The sequence below is a fragment of the Buteo buteo genome, chromosome Z, assembly GCF_964188355.1.
Source record: "Buteo buteo chromosome Z, bButBut1.hap1.1, whole genome shotgun sequence".
NCBI classification, from domain to species: Eukaryota; Metazoa; Chordata; class Aves; order Accipitriformes; family Accipitridae; genus Buteo; species Buteo buteo.
In genome coordinates this window covers 44,159,272-44,182,312 of record NC_134204.1, presented here as the reverse complement: position 1 = coordinate 44,182,312, position 23,041 = coordinate 44,159,272, and the positions used below count along the sequence as shown (strand labels likewise).

At 38.6% G+C, this 23,041-nt stretch overlaps 1 protein-coding gene across 3 annotated transcripts in view; it reads left to right on the top strand.

Moving 5' to 3' along the window:
* TLE1 (TLE family member 1, transcriptional corepressor) overlaps positions 1-23,041 on the top strand; it is a 76,900-nt gene that overhangs the window by 4,722 nt on the left and 49,137 nt on the right. For 2 of the 3 annotated variants that reach the window (XM_075020655.1, XM_075020654.1), the window contains exons 5-6: positions 18,595-18,657; positions 19,582-19,656. In XM_075020655.1, the coding sequence (XP_074876756.1) occupies positions 18,595-18,657; positions 19,582-19,656 (138 nt within the window). Of the gene's footprint in view, positions 1-18,594; positions 18,658-19,581; positions 19,687-23,041 lie in introns of all 3 variants that reach the window. The other variant, XM_075020653.1, reaches the window with a different exon arrangement.

The window sequence follows — 23,041 nt, the reverse complement described above, 5'->3', positions numbered from 1 at the left end:
GTATTGAACTGGAACAAGACACTAAGGACCTCATAAGAGAAGAAAAGCTAAATGATAGCTCAGCCCGGAGGACCCTCAATTGAGTAGTCATTGTCTGCCAAATAAAGCATTAATGGCAGGGTGTAAGTATTCTGTAGATATGCTGACATTCACTTTTTCATCAAGATGCTGGTACAATAAGTCTTTCAGAAATCGATGGCCTCCTAAAAAAAATTATCATTAGATGAAGTTGCACAGTTGGACACATTTCAAAGTGCAACAATACAATTCCTTCTTGATGTGTATGTGCTATTTCATCTAAAACTCTTGTTTCATTAAATTAAAGAGCATGGCTGACCGGCTAGGGCACAGCGAAGAAATTGATTAGTTCAGGCTTCGGATCTTCGGTGTATTCAAAGACTTTCATTAAGCAAGTGAATTGCAGAGTTGAATTTTGCTTTTGTAACTCTGAACTCTTTGATTATTTTTTTCTTTTGTTTTCCCCTAAAAATATTACATTTGATGAGGCAATACTGTAATTCCATGATAACCTTCTGTCTGCAAAGCTGGGTAGGTATTCTCTTGGTTTTTTAGAGGTACACTTCTTTGAATCCAAAGCGTTGGTAAACAAAGAACTATTATGACAACCTCATTTTTTTCTAAAGTAATGCACCAAATAGGTAGATAGAACAACTAGAGTAGTGTTTGATTTGGTTCTGTACTATAGCTGCATTCGTCGTCTTCTTTCTTGTCTTTTAGCAGAGTGTCAGTTTTTCTGTGAGGTGACTTTTCCAGGGCTTGTGATTTGGAGACTTCTTCCTTGTGGTTTTTTTGTTTGTTTGTTTGCTTGGTGTTTGTTTGTTTTTTGTTTTTTTTTTTTTTTCCTTCTCCTAAACAACATTTTTTGGCATACTAACCTGTGAGGAAGCCAACATCCGTATAGGAGCCTCATTTGGTGCAAAATGGATCTTGTTTTCAGAAGATATGTGAAGGGAATGTGTGACTTCAGTAAATGTACTAGGAATTAACTTTAGATAAAATCAATTAAGCCCACAAGATTAAAGAGTGTCAGAACTGAGGTTTCCATTTTGACCTTAACATCTGTGTATCGCAAGGGTTTAATGTTCTGTATGTATGGCAACTATAATTACATACCCAGTAGGCAGTGATACTTCGGAAGCTTTTAAGATTTGTGACAGAGCATTATACCTGTGTCAGTTCTAGCCAGGGAGAGTAGAGCACACTTGCTCTGTGTATTGTCTTAAGAAAAGAATATGCTTTTGAAGGCATAAATATATTTCCCTGGATATGAGTCTCAGATACTATGCTTTTACATGTTAAGTATTTCTAATTTCTGATAGTGGTAGCACCTTGATGTTAAAGACTCTTGATTTAGGTGCTTGCAATGAGGATGCCAAATGGTGTTACAGTTTGGTGTGTACGTGGTCTTAGATTACAGGAAACAAAGAAACCTACCAATGACATTCTTCTGAATTTCCACCGCTAACGATAAGTTCTGAGGAGGCTTTTGGCAGATAGTAATCATAATTCTTATTAAAACTGGTGACGTCTAGCCCCAAGGGTGTAGCCAGGCTCAAATTGATGCTTTTTGCTGGCTGATCACCAGCATGGCCTAAGTGCTCATTATGTTGTAGAGAGGGCCTTTGGAGCTCTCATTACATTTGACAGGAATTCTCTCTAGGGGGAAACTGGGCATTAGCTAGACTCCTGACAGGCTGAAATTATTCCTGCTTTATGGCTTATAACCAAATGCTAGCACGGCATCATCAGGGGACACGAAAAATTGTCATTTCTGACAACATCTTTGTTACTGAAAAATGCAGTGATGGGGAAACTTCCACTGAACAAGATTTAACATTTTTAAGGCCTGCCTCTTATGTGGATGCTGCAGTCACTCTGTGTGAAGCCCTTCAGAGTGCTTGGGCTGCTGATTGAAAAAAACCAAAAAATTAAACTGCAGCAGTGTTTACGCAGCGCGGTGCATACATCACTGTTAAGGTAGAGTCACTTTGATAAAATGAAATAGTTGCAGTTTGCCTGCATATGAAAGGGTCGACTTCTGGTACTGATACAGTTGCATCAGCACTTCTCTCTTCATTTAACTTGGTAATCTATTATAATTTGACTAAAACAAAGTCAGGACTTGAAAGTTGCTATAAATGAACTCAGTTGAGGTGAACTTCTTGTACACAAACAGCTGTACCGCAGAGCTTTCCACTTGAATATGTTGCATCTGAGTCCAGAAATGGCCACAGTAAGGCTTCCTTCACAACTTTAGCTTTCACACTTTGCAGTGTTTAATTGCATAACTGTGTGCTTAAATCGAGGTGCTGCTGCTGCATTTCAACCTGCTGGCTGAACAGTGGTCAGGAAATAATCTTTTTTTGGCACATTTGTGGCTGGTTTGTGGGTTTGTTTGTTTGTTGGGTTTTTTTGTGTCTTGTGTCTGTGTGGTTTTTTATTTTTTCTTATTTTTATTTTTTTTTAAGAATTTCAAAGGTTAGTTCTTAAGAGGGTGTTGTGTGTGGATTCTTACACTGTTTTCAGAGAAATTATTTTAAGGTGAACAGCTACTAAGTTTTGCATACCTGAAACAGAAACAATCACCTGAGGATTCATTTAGGATAGAAGCACTTGATTCAGATACTGTTTTCACATGTGTCAAGAAGACAGAACGAATAAGGACATTTTGTGAGGTCTTAAGTTTCTCTTCCGTGTTATACTGTCCAAGACAGATTTTCCCCACTGTGACATCTGTGGCTGGCAAAGCAGATGCATCAACTGCTAGTGCCAAGATGTAGAGTTGGTTGGGTGTTAAAAATGTCACTGTACTTAAAGGGTTGCTGCCCTTGACTGTTAGGGCAGGACCTCTTTATTTTCACAAGCTCGCTCTGTCATCTTATGTCATAAGTCAGAAGATAAGGCTTCCTGTGCGTTTAATGCCTAGATTGTTTAGGTGCAAGATTAGCTTTTGTTCAGTGGCAGGCAGCCAAAGAAAGAAAAATTCATCACTGCTGAACCATCTGACAGACTATATAAACTACTACAGTTATGTGGATTTCTGCTATCCCCACAGTGACAGCTAGGTTTCCTTCTCTTTGGGTGGGTTATTGTGATCTCTGTGACCTGCCTGGAGGCAGACCAGTCATTCAGTGCCTTGCCCCTTGTAGAAAAGTATAGAAACTCCCAAACTACATTATGTTAACCAGTTGTACAAGAGTTAAATGTCTGGTTTAGCCTCGACTGTTTTGTGGAATCATTTCCAGTGCTCTATGGCAAAGGACAGAATCTTCTACTGGTATCTCATTATAACATCAGTCTTCAGGAGTGGGTTAAATAGAAGAGAATTAAGGAGCTTAGTTAGCTCTCTACAGCTGCTGAGTAGGATGGCTGTGCTGTTGAAGAGGATTTAAAGACAAATTAATTCTTTTTTTCTTTTTTTCCTGCTTGCATTTTAATTATTGGAACAAAAAACTTCATGAATCCTTAAGGTTTTGGTGGTGTGCAGTGAGTGTTTCAAGAGCATTTTACACTTGGCACTGCTACATAAGACATGCAAAACCTATTTTTATTTAAAAGAGAAAGTGGTATGGTTGATTGGGACATAATATTTTTCACTCAAAAAATTGTACTTATTGTACAAATACTGGGTTTTTAAATTAGCACAGTTGTATCACCAATGCAGCCATTTCAACCACAACTAGAGTTGCCAGTTTGAATGGGGAGGAAAGACTAGAGTAATGATGAACTTTCTTGACTTTTGAACCACATTCGAGCTTGAGGCCAGCATTATTGTGAAGGAGTTACCTGACAGATTCAGGGCATTGTGTGAAGTGTGTCTCCATGCGGCTTTTAGATAACCATATTGTCAGATACCATCTATTATGTCAACTCTGTATACTACTTAATCCAAAAGTATGCCACAGTGTAAACACTGTACGTATGTTAGATACTGCCTGATCATCTCCCATTTTAGACTTGGTCTGCTAGATTCCAGGTTCCTCACAGAGCTGTGTAGGGAGAGAATAAATGCCTTCCTTCCGCCAATGTTGTTAAACTTCCCTTGCATTGCTGGAACTTTTGTTGCCAAATGTCTGTTGATGTACTTTATGGATTGGTTCAAGTGGGCAAAAAAAATGTCCTGGTACTTTTTGAGGCAGGGAGAAGAGTAAGAGGGAAGATGCTTTGTGAATGCGCAGTAGCCTTCTGTCACAACAGATTCCATGGAAAAAGCTTAATGCTTTTCCTCCTTCTGCTGGTTGTTATACCAAATCAAGCTGAACATTTGAGTTGCCTTTCCTCCCACCCTACTCCACCACTGAAGTGTTTGTAGCAAAGCAGTAAAACTGCGTTGTGTCCCCTGTGCAAAATAGAAGATAGATTTGATAGTAGGATAGGTTTGAAGATAGGTTTGATAGATCTTCTAGGTTTGACAGTAGGTCACCATTGGCATACAGTAAAAGCCCTTAAAAACAATTTTAGGTTAACTGGCGCTTATCAGAAGACTGTGCAGTACTGTTATTTCAAAAATAACAGCTTTGAGCAGAACTAATGAGTTTATCTTTCTGCTTCAGGTAAGATTTAGGGATATCTAATGGAAATTATGTCAAACACTACTGTTTTTGTCTTTTGCATCACACTTCTTAGTTGGACTCTGAATGTAGCTATTTGACCAATAGTAGTTGCTTTTATAGTTCTTTTAGAAAGGTGAAAACCAACAGCTGACAGGGAGAATTCCTGATTTTTCAGCATATATTTGTCAAAAGTAGCTCATTTAACAACTCAGTCCTTATGATTACTTGTAGGCCATGGCTTTTAAAGTACTTGCAAGTTGGTGCCATGTTCAACCTGAACTTGCAACCTGTGCTTTTGCAAGTATTGAATTTCCATCTTAAGTATTTTGTGGAGGTAATCTTGCATGACATCTCTGGGCAACACTTTCCAGTGTTTGACCCACCCTTGTTCTGAAAAATTTTTTCCTTCACTGACATGGACTTGCCTTTCAGCACTGGTGACCATTGCCTGCCTTTTGTTCTTCTGCTCTGCACCTCTAAGAAGAGTCTGGCTTAGTCATAATCACCTCTTTGACAACAATCAGATCTCCTCTCCCATTAATCTTCCTCTTCTTGAAACTAAACAAATCTAACTACTTCCTCATACATTGTGTTCTCAGATTCCCTGATCATTTTACTAGTGTCACTTAGTGACTTGCTCCATTTTGGCAACATCTTCCTTCTTGCCAAATGAGGGGAACAGAAAGTAGAACAATTTATTTTAATCAGCTAGCTGGTTACAGTCATACTATTGCATCCTAGTATGAGGTGTAACCTTCATTAGCACAAAGGTGTGGGGCTGATGTGTATTCAACTTGTCCTCCAGAACACCCATGTCCTCTTCTGCAAAACTGCTTTCTAGTGTGTTTCTACCCTGGCATTGCTGATGTGGGGAGGAGGTTGTCCCAGGTGTAGGACAAAAACCAGCCTCTGTTTGTTTTGAACCTGGCTTCTGCTATCTTTATTTGATAGCCCCTAGTTCTCAGAATAGACAAGTCGTTGATGCCTAGCTGTTTTTTCAATGCACTCAAAACTTTATGTCTCTGTCGTAACCCATCTGTGTCAACTCCTTTTCAGGTTGGGCAGTCCCAGCCTACACAGTTGTGTAGCTTTCTTTGATCATCTTCCTTGCTTTTTCCCTCAACCTTTTTCATTTTTAATTTAGCCTGTTGAAATGAAGGGACTAGAAATACGTGCAGTTCTCAGGGTGTAGGTGAACCAGAGGTTTATAATATCACATAATTCTGTTTTCTGGATGTTTGGTGTGTTGTCCCTTCCCTTCCCTCCCCTTCCCCTTCCCCTTCCCCTTCCCCTTCCCCTTCCCCTTCCCCTTCCCCTTCCCCTTCCCCTTCCCCTTCCCCTTCCCCTTCCCCTTCCCCTTCCCCTTCCCCTTCCCCTTCCCCTTCCCCTTCCCCTTCCCCTTCCCCTTCCCCTTCCCCTTCCCCTTCCCCTTCCCCTTCCCCTTCCCCTTCCCCTTCCCCTTCCCCTTCCCCTTCCCCTTCCCCTTCCCCTTCCCCTTCCCCTTCCCCTTCCCCTTCCCCTTCCCCTTCCCCTTCCCCTTCCCCTTCCCCTTCCCCTTCCCCTTCCCCTTCCCCTTCCCCTTCCCCTTCCCCTTCCCCTTCCCCTTCCCCTTCCCCTTCCCCTTCCCCTTCCCCTTCCCCTTCCCCTTCCCCTTCCCCTTCCCCTTCCCCTTCCCCTTCCCCTTCCCCTTCCCCTTCCCCTTCCCCTTCCCCTTCCCCTTCCCCTTCCCCTCCCCTCCCCTCCCCTCCCCCTCTTTTAGTAAAGTTTCCAATATCTGATTTCTCTTTTGGCTGCCATGAAATGCTGAACTGCTGGAGTCCCCTTTCACATTAGAGTTCTTCCTCATGAACAATGATTGTAAGCTCAGGAGCCATCATTTTACATTAAGGCTAGGGATAGCTACTCCCAGTGTGTGTAAATTTTGTTTATATAAAACTCTTTTGATTACCCACTTAGACTTGTAAGGTCTCTTTGCAGTTCTTCAGCCATTGTTTTTACTTTGAATGAATTCTCTTATGGAGCAAGCTTTCTTACCCACTGCTGGCTGTATTTTCCAGGCTGTATTGCTGAATATATTCATAAAACAGATTGCAGTAAAGGCTCCTATGAAACTCAGCTGGTGCCCTGGTTATGGCATAGTGCTGGAAATGATTGAAGAGTGGATTAGAGCTTGCTGAACTTGAGTTTATTCTTAACTGAATTCTAGTTTAAATCTGACTAGGATTAAAAATCAGTTATTTCCTGAGGTTGTCTCTTAAAAGATGCACTTTAGTACTTAGAAAAACCAGGCCACCCTGTTGCTGTGTCAAGAGTCATATAAACAAATAGAAATAATGTTGAAATTTCTCACTTGGAACAATAATCACAGTATGTTTAAGTGAAATTGGAATAGGAAAAGGTTTATAGTGTTGTTTCATAGGGTAGTAGTATTTTAAGTTTGTAAATGTTGAGTATTATTTTAGTTGTAAGCAAGCCTAGTTGTTATAAAAGACCTTTTCTAGTATGGGGAAAACAGTTGAGGAAATTCATTGGTTTGGTTTCACTGAACTTTTATAATGATAATAGTATTCTGTGGCTAATGATAAATTGCACAGTGTTTAAGAAGATTTTGATCTCTAATTGGGGATTGGCTGAGCTGCTCTCACCTTTTCTTTATGTTCTTCAGATGTGTGAACAAATTAGCACAGATAATTAAATTACAGATTAAAGTTCTTTGAGGGGTGTTGGGTAAGCTTTGTGTCAGGGCTGCTTATCTGGAATTATTTTGTACTTCTTAGGTGATCTGAAGAGCTAACTAGCCTTTTTGGCTATGTGATAACAAACCAGCAAACTGAGGTTAATTTGTGTTTCGGTGTAGGGGTGTCTTTTGGGGTTGGGGGTTGTTTTCTTTTTTTTTCTTTTTTTTTCTTTTGGTCCCCCTCCCCTAGCAGCATGGATGTTCTTTTTTTTTTTTTTTTTCTTTTCTGTTCAGTCTCTTTTTTATTCTTCTTGAAGCTTTTTGTTGTTTGTGTAAACAGTCGGTCAAAGCAACTTACTTGTAAGGTGACCAGTCAGTGTATTGACAAGAACAGACACAATAGAAAACTGCATTAGGTGGCAAGCCCTTGGGATTTGCAGTAAATATATTACAGAACACAAGTGAATTGCCGATACTGCTTGTTTAGCAGTTTGCAAGGGCAATGGTAGTATGGATTTTTGAATTAGAAGGGAAGGACTGTTCTTTCTCTGTGCTGGAACATCTAGTTGATGGCTGAGGATAAAATTGATTTAGAGAACAAAATGCTGCTGCATCTATTTGTGCCATTTTAAAGGCTTCTATGGATTAGCAAGCAAAAACAAAAAGATAGCGTTCAGTTTTGGAGTAGGGAAGCAAGAATGGGTATGCTTGTTCAGCTGCATCTTAATTAGGTATTAAGTCTATGAGGAAACCTGCTTTTGTTAGGTCAAGAAAAGGAAAGGACATCTGAAACTGAGTGTTTTTTATGATCTGTGTGTGCTCTCTGCTTCACAGTATGATGATCTCAACTTTTTTAAATGTAGAAGTCTGAATTAAATCTCTGGTGGGAGGGGATGAAACACCCACAATTTCTTGGGGAAATATAACTAATAGAAAGATCATTGTTTTGCAGGGTTGCAACAACAGTTTCCGTTTACAACAGAGGTATTTTTGTTTTGGTTAAAAAAAAAAAAAGCTGAAACATTTATCGCTGCTCTTCATGTGTGAGTTTGGGTGTAAGGTCATTCTGCACTTCTATTTTTGTAACTGGTTATAAGGTTTCCAGCCGTTACTTTGCAGAGAGCTAGCTGTCTGTGGCCTCAAGTGATGGGCATAAATTGCCAGTTAAGCAAACACAAAATCTTTGATTAACAGGGAAGCTCTTAGGCTGTTTCTTTAAACTGAAATATGAACTGTAGAACACAGCACTGGAAAGTACCTAGTACCTCCCTGTGTCCTAGCAGGGTCAGCTATACCAGTATCATTGCTGATAGGGTGCTTGTCCTATCTTAGCAAAGACTTAGCAGCAGTGGTGACTCACAAGCTCTCTAGGTAGCAGAGTGCTTTTATGTCCTTGCTGTTGAAGTGCTTCTTCAGTTAAATTTCAATGTTTTCTGTTGCAGCTTCAGCTCTTTACTATGTGTTTTCTTCACCCTGGATAGGGAGAGCAGATCATTCCTCTGCCTTCCAGAACTGTTTTGTATATCTCTACAGTCTCATGTTCATTCTCTGAATGTTGTTGCCCAGCTGAAGTACAGTGCCTGAAATAAGTGCAGTACTCCAGGAGAGGAAATGCCGTGCTGAGTAGCATAGAAGGTTTACTTGGCGTACGGCTTACTGTGGTGGCAGCCTTTTTTGCAACAGCATGCTATTGACTTATGTTCAACTTCTGATCTGCTGTGACTGAGAGATTCCTTCCTGGCCCATTATTTCCTTCTCCTTTATGTTCCTGTCTAGGCGTGCTATGGTCCTTTATCCCTATTTATCCCTATCCTTCTTTTTCCTTTGTAGTCCATTTTTCTATTCACTGCAAAGTGAATTCTGAAGCTATTCTCCAGCATATTCTGTCCTTCTCAGCTTGAAGCTCTCTGCAAATTAAGGATTAGGGCAAATGAAGAGATCTTTATGCTTGTTAGTGAGAAATACTGAAAAATACTGAACCTATCATGCATGCAGAACTTAATTTGCAGAAGAGAGGGATGTATTTATACATGGTTTAATCATAAAGCAGTTTTGTACTTGTTCCTGTGAAGTTTTAGGTGGCTGTTTGTGTTGCTCCTAATAGTGCTACGAGTGTCAAATTCTTAGTGAAGGCGTTGGCATCATCCGCCTTTCTTAGCCATAATTACTTTTACCTTTTTGGACATTGCATAGTTCTGATATTGTTTACTGCTGAAAAATACTTCCAAGTTGTGATTTATATCCCTGTTTAACCTAGATGTTTACGGATATGAGGCTTTTTAATGCCCCAAACTTAAGGAATAGTAATCAAGCTGGAGTGTCTTTGCTCCTCCATCTGCTGTTTTCTGTCTGTTTGGCACTATCCTTTCATAGTTTCCTATCCACTCGACATTTGCAGGTTCTGCAAGGTGTCTACTAGCTGCTCAGTCTTCACTATTGTGCTCTTTTTATTTCTTCAGGCCTACTCAATTTGGAGATGTTTTACTTGGGAACACTCTGACCTGTTCCTTTCCTATTTAAGCTACAGTGTGCACCTTGTGTAACTAGTAATTTATATTAATTATGTGGTTGGTAATGATTCTTGTATAGTTAGGAGGAATGAGAAAAAGTACAGATTTTCTGGCCTTCTCAGTGCCCCTTGACTGTATCTTTCCTTTTCTAGTTAAGGGGATTGAACTTTTTTTTTTCTGTTCTCTGAGTATTCCAAGCTGTAGAGCAGTAGCTTTGCTTTACCTGTTGCTTACCAGTGGTACATAGTTACAAAAAATAAGTCCTTGTGCTGTTTGTGTTCATACTGACACAACCTGACCTAGCTTCCACTTCCTGTACACTTTCCTGTTTGTATGAAGTCAGTTAAGAATTTGGGATTTAGTCTCTTGGCACAATTCCATCCCTTCCCTCTTTCCTCTGTTCCTTCCTCTTCCATTCTCAGATGTATTAACTGTCATCCATGGCCTTATATTGTTTCATAAAGAAAATGTCAGCTCTCCATAATGCCATTTTGTCTCCCTCCCCCAGTAACAGGTCCTGTAAAGCTGATCTTAGCAGTTGGCATTTGCTTTCCTGAAGTCTTACTGTTTTTTTTAATTCTTCCTTCCTGTTCCAGTGATTATAAACTCTGCAGTGATTGTCAGTCTCAATCAAATTAGTTTCTATTTGGACAGTTTCAATCAGTTCTTCCCTATTAGAATGTAATCTAGATGGTATCTTTACTAGTTTTTCCTATTCTGTGAGCAACAGAATACATATATAAAAAAAATAATAACATGGGGAAGAAACTTATTGACATGTTCCCAAAGTTTTGCTCAAAGTTTTCCAAACCTTTTTCCCATGTAGTGAAAAATCTCCATTACCTTCACCTTTCTTTCAAATCCTGTGTGGTAGATAATTCTGATAGTTGCGAACAGTGTCCTGAACTAAATGAAAAGCCAACAGGGCTCTCTTCTGATAGGGGTGTAGCAGTTACAAATATACTGCTTTTTTATGCCTCCTTTCTTTTTGTCTTCTTTTTGTCTCCTCTTTGTTCTTGTATAGTGTAGTGTTGCTCAGTTGTCCAGAGTAGATTAAGTTCTTAATGTCCTTAGGACTAATAATGCAAAGCATGCTGGGTAATTTTGGAGACTGTGCTTCTGCTAGAGTACCATAAGAGCACATAAGGGTGCAGTCCTGTGGGAAGAAGGGAGGTCATCTGATACCTTATTGTTTCCCCCCTAAAACCTCTGCTCTGGTTCTGCTGGTACTTTGGGCTGCTCTGCTACCTCATAGATGCCTCTTGTGACCCTAGTTAAATCATTGACCTGGTGGTCTACTACACTGTCCCTTTCTGTCCTCCTATGGTAATGTCTTATGCTTGACTAATTAGTTGATGTTGGACAAGTCCAAATGTCTCCAGCACTGTTCAAAGAAAGCGTGCCTCTGGAAACAAAGGTGGCAAGACCTCTTCTGGATTGGAGTCAGCCTCTGACTCGCTCAGCATCTCCTGGAATCTAAATAAAAGTGGGAACTGAGTTTGCTGGAAAACAACTTGAAAGTAAGATAAAGCTGTGTGCTCACTTCAGAGATTTAAATACATATGTGTGTATTGAGGGTTAGCTTAGGCACAGAAACTAAGCTGTGGAACTAAAATTTGTATAAACACACCTTTTGTAGTTGTGAGTGCTTGAGCAAGATGGGCTGAAGTTGGATTAAAGGAGAAATGTGATAACTGTCCTGTTTAGCCAAGTTTAAGAAGAGTCTTGGCATAGTAAAGATGTGTGAAAGGAGCACTTTAACATCCTGACAACAGCTTCTTTGTTGCCAGTTGGCTTTGTTTCAACAGGATTTACAGCTGCAATTGGGGTGGGCAGTTGCATACAGTAGTTCATTGAGAGCAACACAGCAGCCTCTCTCTATTATTATAGAAAGCATTGAAATTAGACATCTGAAATTTATCCAGACACTTCACTTTACAGTTGAACAAAGTCCAAACCTGTAGTAGATGTTTGGCAAGTGTAGCTGTTGACTTGTGCATCATATGGAGCTTATGTTTAAATTAGCATGACCTTTCTGTAATTTAAAATGACATCTAAGAGGATTCAGATAAATGTAGGTTAGGTACTGAATTAAAAAAAAATACTAATTTCACTTTGGAAACTACCTAGCATTCTATGGCTTTATCATTCTGAGTTTTTATTCTGGTAATATTTCTGTGACTTCTTCCTCTCCCCACTCCCACTTGCAATATGGTGGTGTTTTGGTTTTTTTAATAGCTAAAGATTTTTCATGCCAGTCTTCTGCGGTTTTAATATCATCATCATGTGGGTGGCTGACCTCACAATTAAAATGAGTAGTACAAATGTGGGGCACAGGGAAAGCTGTATTTGTTAATGGTATGTCACTTTAAACTGACAGTTTACGCCCAAAATACAGAGATTGTTCCTGTCACTGAAATGAACGCTACCCATTGCTGCTTGTCAGATTGAATTTCAAGTATCTGTTGAGAATAAACCTTCCCACCCCCTCTTATTGGTGAGAATATTAGTAATGACAGTGTTTATAATTTAAAATAGAGTTTGAAGGCCAACTTCCACAGTTTGTCGCAGGGTGGTTAATACGGCAGTAAAGGGGAGATGAATGTGGCTACTTGTGCGAGTCTATTACTCAGGAGGCCTGTAAATTTGATTGGCTGCTGCAGTTCTAGTGCGAGTCTATTACTCAGGAGGCCTGTAAATTTGATTGGCTGCTGCAGTTCTAGCAGAATCATTCGATTTGAGAGCAATAGAAAGATAAGATATCCAATTACCCAAATGATTTGCAGGGTTAGCCAACGTTGTCATGGAGATGCGAGTTGGAACAAATTAAATTTTAAGCAATAAAATAATCTTAAAGCACGTCTGGGAACAAGAAAATTTGGCACTGACACTTACCTGAATTGAATCTTAGCTTGACACGCTGTTGTTTGACATTGATATACTATGGGGGCCTAAACTTTTAAATGGCTTGTTGCATCTTTTTTTTTTTTTCCGTTTTGCAGACATTGCCAAAACAGATTGTACTCTATTCGTTTTAAATAAAAGGACATTAATAATATATGCATATCTCAATGCTCAACATGGATTCAATAACTCATGAACAGCAAAGTTCATAGAATGCTAGCCTTAATCATATGACGCTTTTGAATATTTAAGTTTTGAGATTTAATTACACCTCACTCCCTGAATTCTTAACAACAAATTTTTGGAAGTACTTGAGTCTTTCTGTAGCAAAGTTCTAACAAAGTATGCAGAGAGCTAAGCACAGTGAAATGTTTTTGGGTTTTTTTTCTGTAATTGCTCTGTGAATATGTGTGCTTTTTGTTGAGATCTTCGAAGACAATCATGAATAAAGGCTACATTTTTTAAGTGTGGTGCTTGTTTCAGTGATTCTGCTGGAAAAATGAAAATACTAGATGGGTACTAAACTTTAGCTCATGACTAAAATATACACATGCAGTTTCTTACCCAAGGACTTTTGAAATGTATCTAACTGATTTCTGGCTTCAACAGGGATTAAAATAATAGTCAAGCATATTCCATAAAGAGGGCTTTTGCCCACATGTCTGTTAGACAGATGGAGATGAAAATTGGTCTGAGGTCAAGCCATTCACAGCATTCTCATAGCCTTCGATTTTCTTCTCATCCCCACCACAGATAATCTCAAATGATTCAGTAATGACCAAAAGTGCAACATTGACCTTTACTCCCTAGTAGATTACTGTGTTACATGCTGTAAATGGCAGGAAGTCCATTTTGTTCTTACAGAAGTTCAGTGTTGTACTTGGCTTTCTATGTGTTGAAAGTGTAAGTGGAGGCAGAGTACTTAAGAATTACCTTATAAAGCTTTTGTGAATGTGTTTTGACAGTATATTCTTTTCTGTGCTTTGAAGGCTGATTCTCTGATGCTTTTGCTTTAAAGGAATGGATTAGGCCATGCTTTTTTTGGTATCATCAGAACTTTGGGTTTTCCTGCTTTACTTTTAATCATGTTGTTCCTAAGCTATATTCTTCCCAATCTAATGACAAATGTGATTCTCAAAATTAGGTTGAAATAACTGAAGTAAATAAAAATGTAATAAATGAGAATACATAAGCCTGTCCTTAAGAAGGGGTGATAGAGTGCTTTCAAACACTGATCTAACTTTGTGATATAGGAAGTGCAGTTTGCAAGAAAGATTAACAAGCTTCTGACATACAGTGGACATTTTTAGCTGAGCATTGTTTTGTAAAGGTAGATCTGGACAGCTGTAAGGAGTTTCAGCACTAATAACAGAGCAGTTGTCACAATACAACTGATTGTTAGAAATAATGTGTTGTAAGATTTAATTTTTGCTTTAGATCACCATGGATGCTATAGCTAAAGTCACTTTTAGGACATGTATGGTACACACTGGTTGGAGCAAACCCAAAATTCTTCTTGTTGAAACCTCTGAAGCTGAAAGGCAATTAACTAATTCCTCTCAGAGGAAGGTTGTGTTCTTCACTCAGAAGTGACAGTGGGTCCCGTAGGCTTGGGCTTCCAGCATTAGTGATAAAATACACATGGGTGTTAAGTGTGGTGAGAAATACAGTTAGGGTTTGGATACTTGTGTTATACTTCCTTCTTTTCATTCCAGTGCAAAAATCTGTAGTTGTTTAAGAAATCATGTTGATTTAGGTATGATATTTTACATGGTGCTTTGGAAAGTATGTGCTGTCAAAATGCAAAATGATCTGGAACAGACTACTGTAGAGGAAAACACTTCAATACTTTTTTTTAACAATGCAGAAGGAAAAAAAATTACAATTGTATATACAAGCTCTTTCTTAACTGCTTTGTAAAATGACTGAATTTAAATGAATGTTATATTTAGTAACTAGTCTGGCTGCTTTGTTCTTTGTCATTATGTTAAGAATTCACTTTAGCAAGAAACAAGCTTAAGTACAAACACTTGAGTTTGGCAATGGTTAGGTCAAAACATTTAAGTCCTTAATTAGATGGTATGGAGGCAAAAAAATTGCATGAGTGAAGAAAAAAATCCATCAGCTCAACTTAATTTTAAAAAATGCAGCTGAATTCCTTCATGTTAATTTTTAATGATACTTCAGAAAGGAGGGTAGCACTTCAGTCAGGGGTCTGACAAGCTTGTCACTTGCAAATAAATCAAAAGAAAATCATTACAACAGCAAGAACCAGTGAATGATGTAGTTTTGTCATTCTTTGATGGGCCCCACACTCAAGTCCTCTATTAAAAATGAATGTATTCAAGAGTCTCTGCATTAAGAACACAAACAATTAAGGGCACTTGAGATGCTTTGCTAAGAGCTGCCATAGAGCTAGGAGGGCTTTCATGAGAGATGCAGGTTTCTACAGTCTGCTTTACCAAGGAGCCAAATAACATGGGCAATTAGTTGTGTTTGTCTATGCTCAAGCAGCTTTCTGCAAAATTTTGTTTACTCATTCTTCTGACTGCCCTACGTGTCTCAAGATCAGCAGTTACAGAATAGCTATGTTATATTGGGAGGCCTCTAGAAGTAACTGATAAGTACCTTTCTTTTAAGAATTTCAAATGCATGAGCCCCGAACGTGGAATATACAGCTTACCCGAATGCCACCAGTTACTGATGTCTAGTCTTGATTAACGAAGCTCTCCTAGACTCCTTCAAAAAAGGTTTTTCTTTCAAGAATGAATATTTATATACATGGACACGCGCATACATACTCAAAGATATTTCACCTTGAAATGTGAATGTACATTGCCCCTTGACCAGGTAGATTTATATTTAATGAACATTCCTTTTTCTCAATTTTGAAAACAAACTTTTGCAACTCCTAATGGGCAAGATTAGGTGAATTGTGCATGAAAACCTAACTTTCACAACTTGATAGAGAACAAAAAAATTTTTTTAACATGTTTGTGAATAAGAATAGTTTTTACTAAACATTTGAGGGCAGCAAACAGGAGATGTATGAAGTCTCATAGTGGATAAATAATTTTAAGTCCTTTATTTAATAGCATGTAGGAAATAGTGCTAGGAGGCAAACTGCCCTTTAAATGTAAGCAGACTTTTGTTATGAAGTATAGAATAGTCTTCTTCAGTTTCCTTTCAGTATAAATGTCTCTTAAGTGGCATTTGTAACTGGCAGTAAGAAATCTCAAAATAAACTCATTTATGGCATACACATTTAAGTTTACCTAGCACTGTGGATGAATATTAAGGATGCTTTTCATATATGATCATCAGTAATACCCTCCTTTGGTAAAGACAAACTCAGATATATTTTTTTTTCAGTTCTGATATTAAGTCAGGTATGATAGTACTGAGACAATTTTAAAATAAGACTGACTAGGAAAGGGGGAAAGTTGATTTTGCCCCCGCTTTTTTAGAAAGGAAATAAAAACTTAAAGAAACCTAATTGACCTGCGTCGAGACTGGTAATTACTGCATGATGTTGCATTCTCTTGTCTTACTCTGTGCCATCCGGTATGCTATGTTATTGCAGTGAAGCTCAGATATTTGGGACTTGTGCAGGAAAACCCAATGACGTGGACAACTTGCGTGTTTTAGACACTCTACTGAAAATTGATTTTTTTTTTTCTTACAGCTACAATAAGGATATTTACCTCAGTATTACAGAATAGGGAGACTTTTGTGTAGGCCATACAGGCCAAAGAACTTTCCAGTAGAAACCAGATGAGTTTCTTTACTTTTTTCTTTCCCTTCTTATCACCTGCTATGATTCATCCTGGCTTCTGTACTGAAAACAAAGGTAATCCCATTGGTCTAGGGCAACTAACTTCTTGGACCCTAAACATTTTAGCTAAACGTCAGCCAAACGGATTGCTGTCTAACAGACTTTCTTTCCATAGCTGGCATACCTTGGTTTCTGGAGAGACGTACGAGGTGTGTGAAAAAATGCCCTTTAGTACATGGATTCTCACAATCATGTAGTTTCTGTTCCTTGTTAACAGACACTGAAAGTACCAACAGATTTGGCAATAGTTAAGTCTGATAACTGATAATAGTTAAGCTGGTAACTTCCTTCTTTTGCCTTTGCTGTTATGTATGTAATACCAGTACTAAAGGCCACACACAGAATGATGGGTATTTTATGATTGTGGCCCAAACAAATCAGAAACAGACCGCTGTGGTACTGTTGAAATGGTAGCTGTTTCTATTGAGAATAGAGATCCGTTCCTCTTGTTTCAGGGGGGTAAGGTTTGCTGTAAAGCAACTGTCACTTCAGTGCCCTTACTTAAGGGGAAGCCTTTTGTCTTAGGAAGAAAACATTGCAGAATGGCTTTGGAGACTCTTGTCTCTGCAAAACTTTAGGGTGGATGTGTCAAATGCCACACTTTCATCAGGGGGAGTACTTCAGCTTACGTCAGAGAGACATGGTGTTTTACAAGTCTCAATGCTATCAAATATTTTCCCTACGTCTGTCAGAGGTGGAGAGAGCAGTGTTAAAGCTTGCCACTTGTACTTAGATCCCAAACCACTGTCTGTTGAGACATAAAACCGGAGAATGGCCTTTGTATCCTAATTACTGCTCGACTGATGTATAAGGATCAGCACATTGCAGTGTCTTACTAAAAAACTCAGGATGATGGGAGGGCTAAGGGAAGGTCTCGGCAGATGAGTTAGCAATGTTTCCACCTGACTTCTTTGAAAGAGTTTATCTTTGCTCAGGTTTATGCATGCCATTTTATGGAAGGCCTAATGATTCTCAGCAGGGATCTCTTGTTTCTTTCGTCTTAAAATACCCGTCCCCCCCCCCCCCCCAGAAGCATCTGTATGGATTAATGATATGACAGAGACTGTCAAGAGCTGTTCAGAGTGTCTTTTATGTAGACTGGGTTCACATCTGGATGCTGATTTTGGTTTTGTGCAAGTGTGCTACAGTGGCTGTGGGAGATTTTTATAAGGAAAACTGTAGGAGTTGTGCAAGAACCTTGAGGGTTAATTATAATAGTGGTTCTGAACGGTGGGCAAATGCATAGGTCTGAAAACCTGTAAGCACGGGTAGTGAGAGAAAAAGATCCCTGTACCCCACCAGAAATCCTGTGTTCAAGTTGACATACCAAAAGTAGGAGATATGAAAGTGGGAGATATATAAAGCTGTTGAAAAGTGGGACTCAAAGACTTTGTCCTGCTGTCTTCTCTGCTGTTTTCAGTGAAGGATTGTTCTGTTCTCTGCTGGTTCCTAGCCTTATTGTTCTCCTGTTACTCATGGTTTCACTAATTTGCTGTTATTGACTGTCACATTTTCTGATCTGATTCTTTTTCTTGTCTGCATTATTTTAATTCTCTCTCAATATGGATGTTTTAGAAGTCTGTACCTCTTGTCTCCATTCAGCCTTGCTTCTGTTTTGGTATTTCTTTTGTACTTCTGATGGTGTGTTTCTGTCAGCAAAACTAATTTTACCTTTCTAATAGGCAGATAAAATTGATCATGAAAGAAACATTTTTCTTCCATGCCTGTTACCTTCATGTTGTGCTGCTTGATAATTTGAGTAATAATAAATCTACCTTTTAAAAGGCTTTATCTTGGACTTAATGGATTTCAAAAATGCTTTACTTGTTAATGAGCTATGTACAAGGACCAGATTTGTGCCTAAATGTATATACAGATTAGGTGCTTTAGACATAGCAGATGTCCTAGAGTAGCTAACTAGATCACTGTCCTCATCTGGGCTTATATATTAACTATTTATATTTGCAGTAGTATGAAGATGTGGATTTTTTGTTACTTTCGTCATCGCGTGAACTTAATATAATCCTGTACACTAGTTAATACATGGCAACAAACCTAAACCACAGTTTTAATCAAAATACTTTTCCTCTATAGACAGAAATCGCCAAGAGATTGAATACAATTTGTGCACAAGTCATCCCATTTTTGTCTCAGGAAGTAAGTAAAACTGTTCAGCTGTTAAAGTGCAATTATGTTGCTTTTCTGTTTGCAAATTAGCTAGTTTTAAGATGTTAATTTTATCACAATACACAAGTGTAAGGAACATCTGTTATAGCTGAAGTGCGCAAACCCCCTGCTAATTTGGTCTAACAAATCTGAGTTCAAACTAGTGACAATGGCTCAGCCTCGTTCATTGCCTGAGGAGAGTGGGAGTCTGTAAAATATTACCAATGCAACAAAATGCTTTCATTTCTAATCATGGTGATTGCCTATTTGATATTCAGTTGTCAAACGTGAATCTAGTGAAATAAGCATGCTTATCTTGTCTACATAATGTGTATCAAATTTTAGTGCAAAAGGTGAGTGGTTAGCTCAGATGCAAAACACTGTGTAAGGTTACAAACCTGCATCTGGTCTGAATGACTGCAATTGTAACATATTGTGGGCAGCTGCTGTTACATTTTGAAACCTGTTATTTTGGATATGCCTTTTCAAACTCTACAGTTTACAAAGACTATTTGTAATTCTTGTTGAGTTCAGTGAAGCACTTCTTCCCTGTTTGAAATTTCAGTAGGTTTTGCTGTGTGGGCAGAGTATATAAATGTTAAAATTGACACTAGTGTGAAGTTGACATTATCGTCCTGTCAACTCAATTAGAAACTGATTATTCATTTGCCAGAAAATTAATATTGAAGTGGCATGGGGGAGGAGATGAGCTGGCTGCCTTCAGGGCTTTTGTTTGCTCTTGAACAGGTGAGGAATAGGGCACTGTTACCTTTTACCTGCTTAAGGTGTCTTGCAATAGGTAGCCTGAGCTTCTTCAGACAACCTGGTTATTCAGGTGTTTGTGATCCTGGTTTGACTTGATGTGGTCAATGCCTTAACACAAATTCCTCCCCATGCCCCTTCTTCTCTTAACAGCATCAGCAGCAAGTGGCCCAAGCTGTAGAACGTGCCAAACAAGTGACCATGGCCGAACTGAATGCCATCATCGGGGTACGTGGCCTTCCAGGTCTACCTCCTACAGTGTGTATAACTTGCTTTCATATCTTACTGCTTTGTTATTTTTAAAATAAGCTTAATGTTTTGATACCTAAAGCTGTTTTGATGGCCAGTGTTGCTGAAGTGTTTGCCTTGATTGACACAGATTTTAGCAGGGATAAAGTTAATAGTTTTGAGCAGCAATGCTGTGCATAACAAAACTTTTCCAGGAAGAAACACAATGATTAGGAGAGTTGCTTGTTTGTTTGTAGGTTTTGTATGTCAGTTGATCTAGTTACCTTTGCCTCATGCTTTTTGTGACACTTGAATTCTTTGGAGCCTGTACAAGTATTCATTCTTCTTTCTTTCCCTTTCTTGTGAATCTTTCATGAATTTTAAATTTGCAAGCTACTGAAGAGAAATTTCACTTGCTTTTGAAGTAGTATTAATTGTCTGACACAGTGTTCTAATAGCCTTTCACCAAGTATGTGCTGCTAAATATGCTGAAATAAGTTAATACTACTTGCTTGTGACTGGTTGTCAGTCACAAGTCATTTGCTTTGTATTAATGAACTTTCTGAACCATACATTCCTTCCACTGCATGAGTTCATTTCCCCTGCCACTAAGTCTAGAATATTTCTCATGTTTTCTGCCCTTCCAGACTAAGTGAAAGAAGTAGCCGAAACAAGAACCCGTCCTTTTTGATTTTATTCATATGTGAGCGCTTTGAGCGGATTCAAATTACTCATTTATCAATTTATGTTAATTGCTTGTGAGAAGATGCCCTGCTGGTCTTTATAGTTCCCTCAGACACTTTGTAATGATAATTAGACATGCTGCTGTACGGATTAACAGTGCCATAGTCCAATGACGTCTACAGACAATGGAACCAGTTAATCCATCTGTGCTTAAAATTACATCCCAACTGGAGATGGAAAAAAAAAAAAAAAGAGTGAGGGAGGATTAAAAGAATGAGCGTCAGCTTGAAAACTCTCCTTTCATCAGTTTCTCAATTGCAGATCTACAGTCGGTTTGCCTGTGGTAAGCTATTGGCAGTCAATTAGGTGAAATAAACTGGGAGGGTGACCTTCATTTCCTTTTAATAGCTTTTTCCTTCCTGAAATGGGGAGCTTCAGTGGATTTTCAGCTTAAATTTTATTCAGGCTGCTTTATTACACTTGACAGTTTAGCTTTGCATAAACATACCCCCCCCTTCAAATCTGCGCTGTTTTTTTCCCTTCATATCAAATTTTGACTGTTACTTAGTTGATTTGCTAATCACATCTTAGAAACCCACATAATTACGTCTGTATTTGTCACAATCTCCTCTATGCTTTGCTTGCGTAATGAATTACTTTGTGAATACCTGATTTGATCTTTGAAATACAGCACATGTATATTTGTGGTGTTTGATTAGAAAAGATTAGAGAACTGTACTTTCTTGCATTTTTTAAAATGAATTACTTCTTTAGGATGAAAATGGAATGGAAAACCCTTTTTAATGAACTATTTTTAAAGAATATTTTGTGCAGTAAATGGAATTATGTATTAAAATATATTCTAAAACATTCTTGCTGGACTTAGGGTAATGCTACTTAGGCAAACCAAATTTTGCTATCTCAAGCTTATGTACCTCTTTTTAAAGTCTGCACAATATAGTCTTTTAAAAGCAATAGGATCTACAAGTACCACATGCAATTAAGAACCCTTTTTTTTTGGGGGGGAGGAGGGAGCTCTTTGGAAGCAGGAATAGAAGGCTCCACCTTTTTTGTTTTAAAATTATCTAGGATTCACCAGAAGAGATACTTGCCTGTGTCTTCTGAAAGACTTCTGAGTGATGCCGTACAAATCCAAAACTGTAAATGAGGAAATGAACATGTTGGGCACAAAGTTTATTTGACCATGTAGACGCATGCATATACATAATGGTAAAATTAGATGTATGTCACAGTGATCTTTTACAGTCTTATATGATCAATAATTATCTTGTGCCACACAATAAGTTTCATGCTCTGACATATGCTTGATTTTGTTTGAAAGGGACGGTGTGCATCCTGGAAAATCTGAATAGCATAAAATTGGGTTGACAATTCAGTGGACCTTTGCTCCCCCTCACTGAGCACGCAGTGTGTCAAACCCTCTCCCCAGAGGGGAGGACACATCAGAAGCCTGTCTGTTTCTACAAGCGGCAGCTGCACAGAGAGTGAGCACAGCCCAGTTTGATAGCAGCTGTCAGTATTGTTCAGGGACCCGACTTAGTGTAAAGAACAATGGAAGGGCCATGCTGCTAAAGTGCAGTGTCTTTCAAGATAAGAAAAGAAATAGTAATTTAACGGTTTAGACATCTATCATGAACGTGAAAGATCATGAAACTTCTTTTCAAAATGCAAATATGCTGGAGCAATCTGTAACAGCAGAAGATGCAATTGAGTAACCTCTGGCGTCATACTACCAAGGATACTTATGTACAATAAATTTTGAGGTTGGAAGGAAAGTTTAATTTTCCTAGCTGATGTTCACTTGCGTAGTTTCTCCTGATTAGATTAAAATCAGCATTTTTGTTGGGGTTTGACTTTTTTCCCCTCCTTCCTTTCTGTCTTTACGGGCCATTGTTTCTTGACACTGGATGATTCAAGAGTTTCCCAATTGGCTTGGCTGAGTTAGAGCATTTCCTGTTGCTGCTGGGACATATGTGAATTCTGGAAGGGAACAGAGCCTTTAATTAGTGGGAACAACTTTTGAAATACAAGATGATTTTGAACTATGTTTATTTTATATTTTTTTTTTATTTCCAGCTGAAAAGGTGAAAGCTTATTAGAGGACAGACTGTGAGGATAGGGACTTGTAGTCTCATGGGACTGAGATTTTTCAGAGAATTTAGCCATGCAGTCAAAAGACAGGCTTTGGAATCTGTATATGTTAAGCATGTACAAAAGAGAATGAATGAATTGACATATTTTTTTTAAAAAAAAAAAGTTATGTAGTTGGACTTGGTGAGCTTCTAGGCAGTGCTAATCCTCTGTGTTGATTAAAAATTCTTACTTCAGGAAAGAACTGTGCATGATATTTCGTTATTAACAGTCATACTTCTGACTTTATACTTTTTCTGCATGTACTTGAAGGCTTTAACTTCAGCTATGGGGTAGCAGAGCAGCTAAACAACCTCCTTCCCAATATTTTTAAACTACATCATTTAGTATTTGTTGTACTAAAGTTGAATGAAGCTGCAATTTTGCTTGATAAATAATACACAAAACAGAAAACTTAGACTTAAGAAGATAAGTGCACCTGTTAACTCCTTGGCATTCCTGCAGCTGCAGACAGTGTCCACATTTGGGGTTAAGGGAGGATCCAGATCATGGTATGAAAGAATTAGGTAGATTATCATGGTTTAACTTG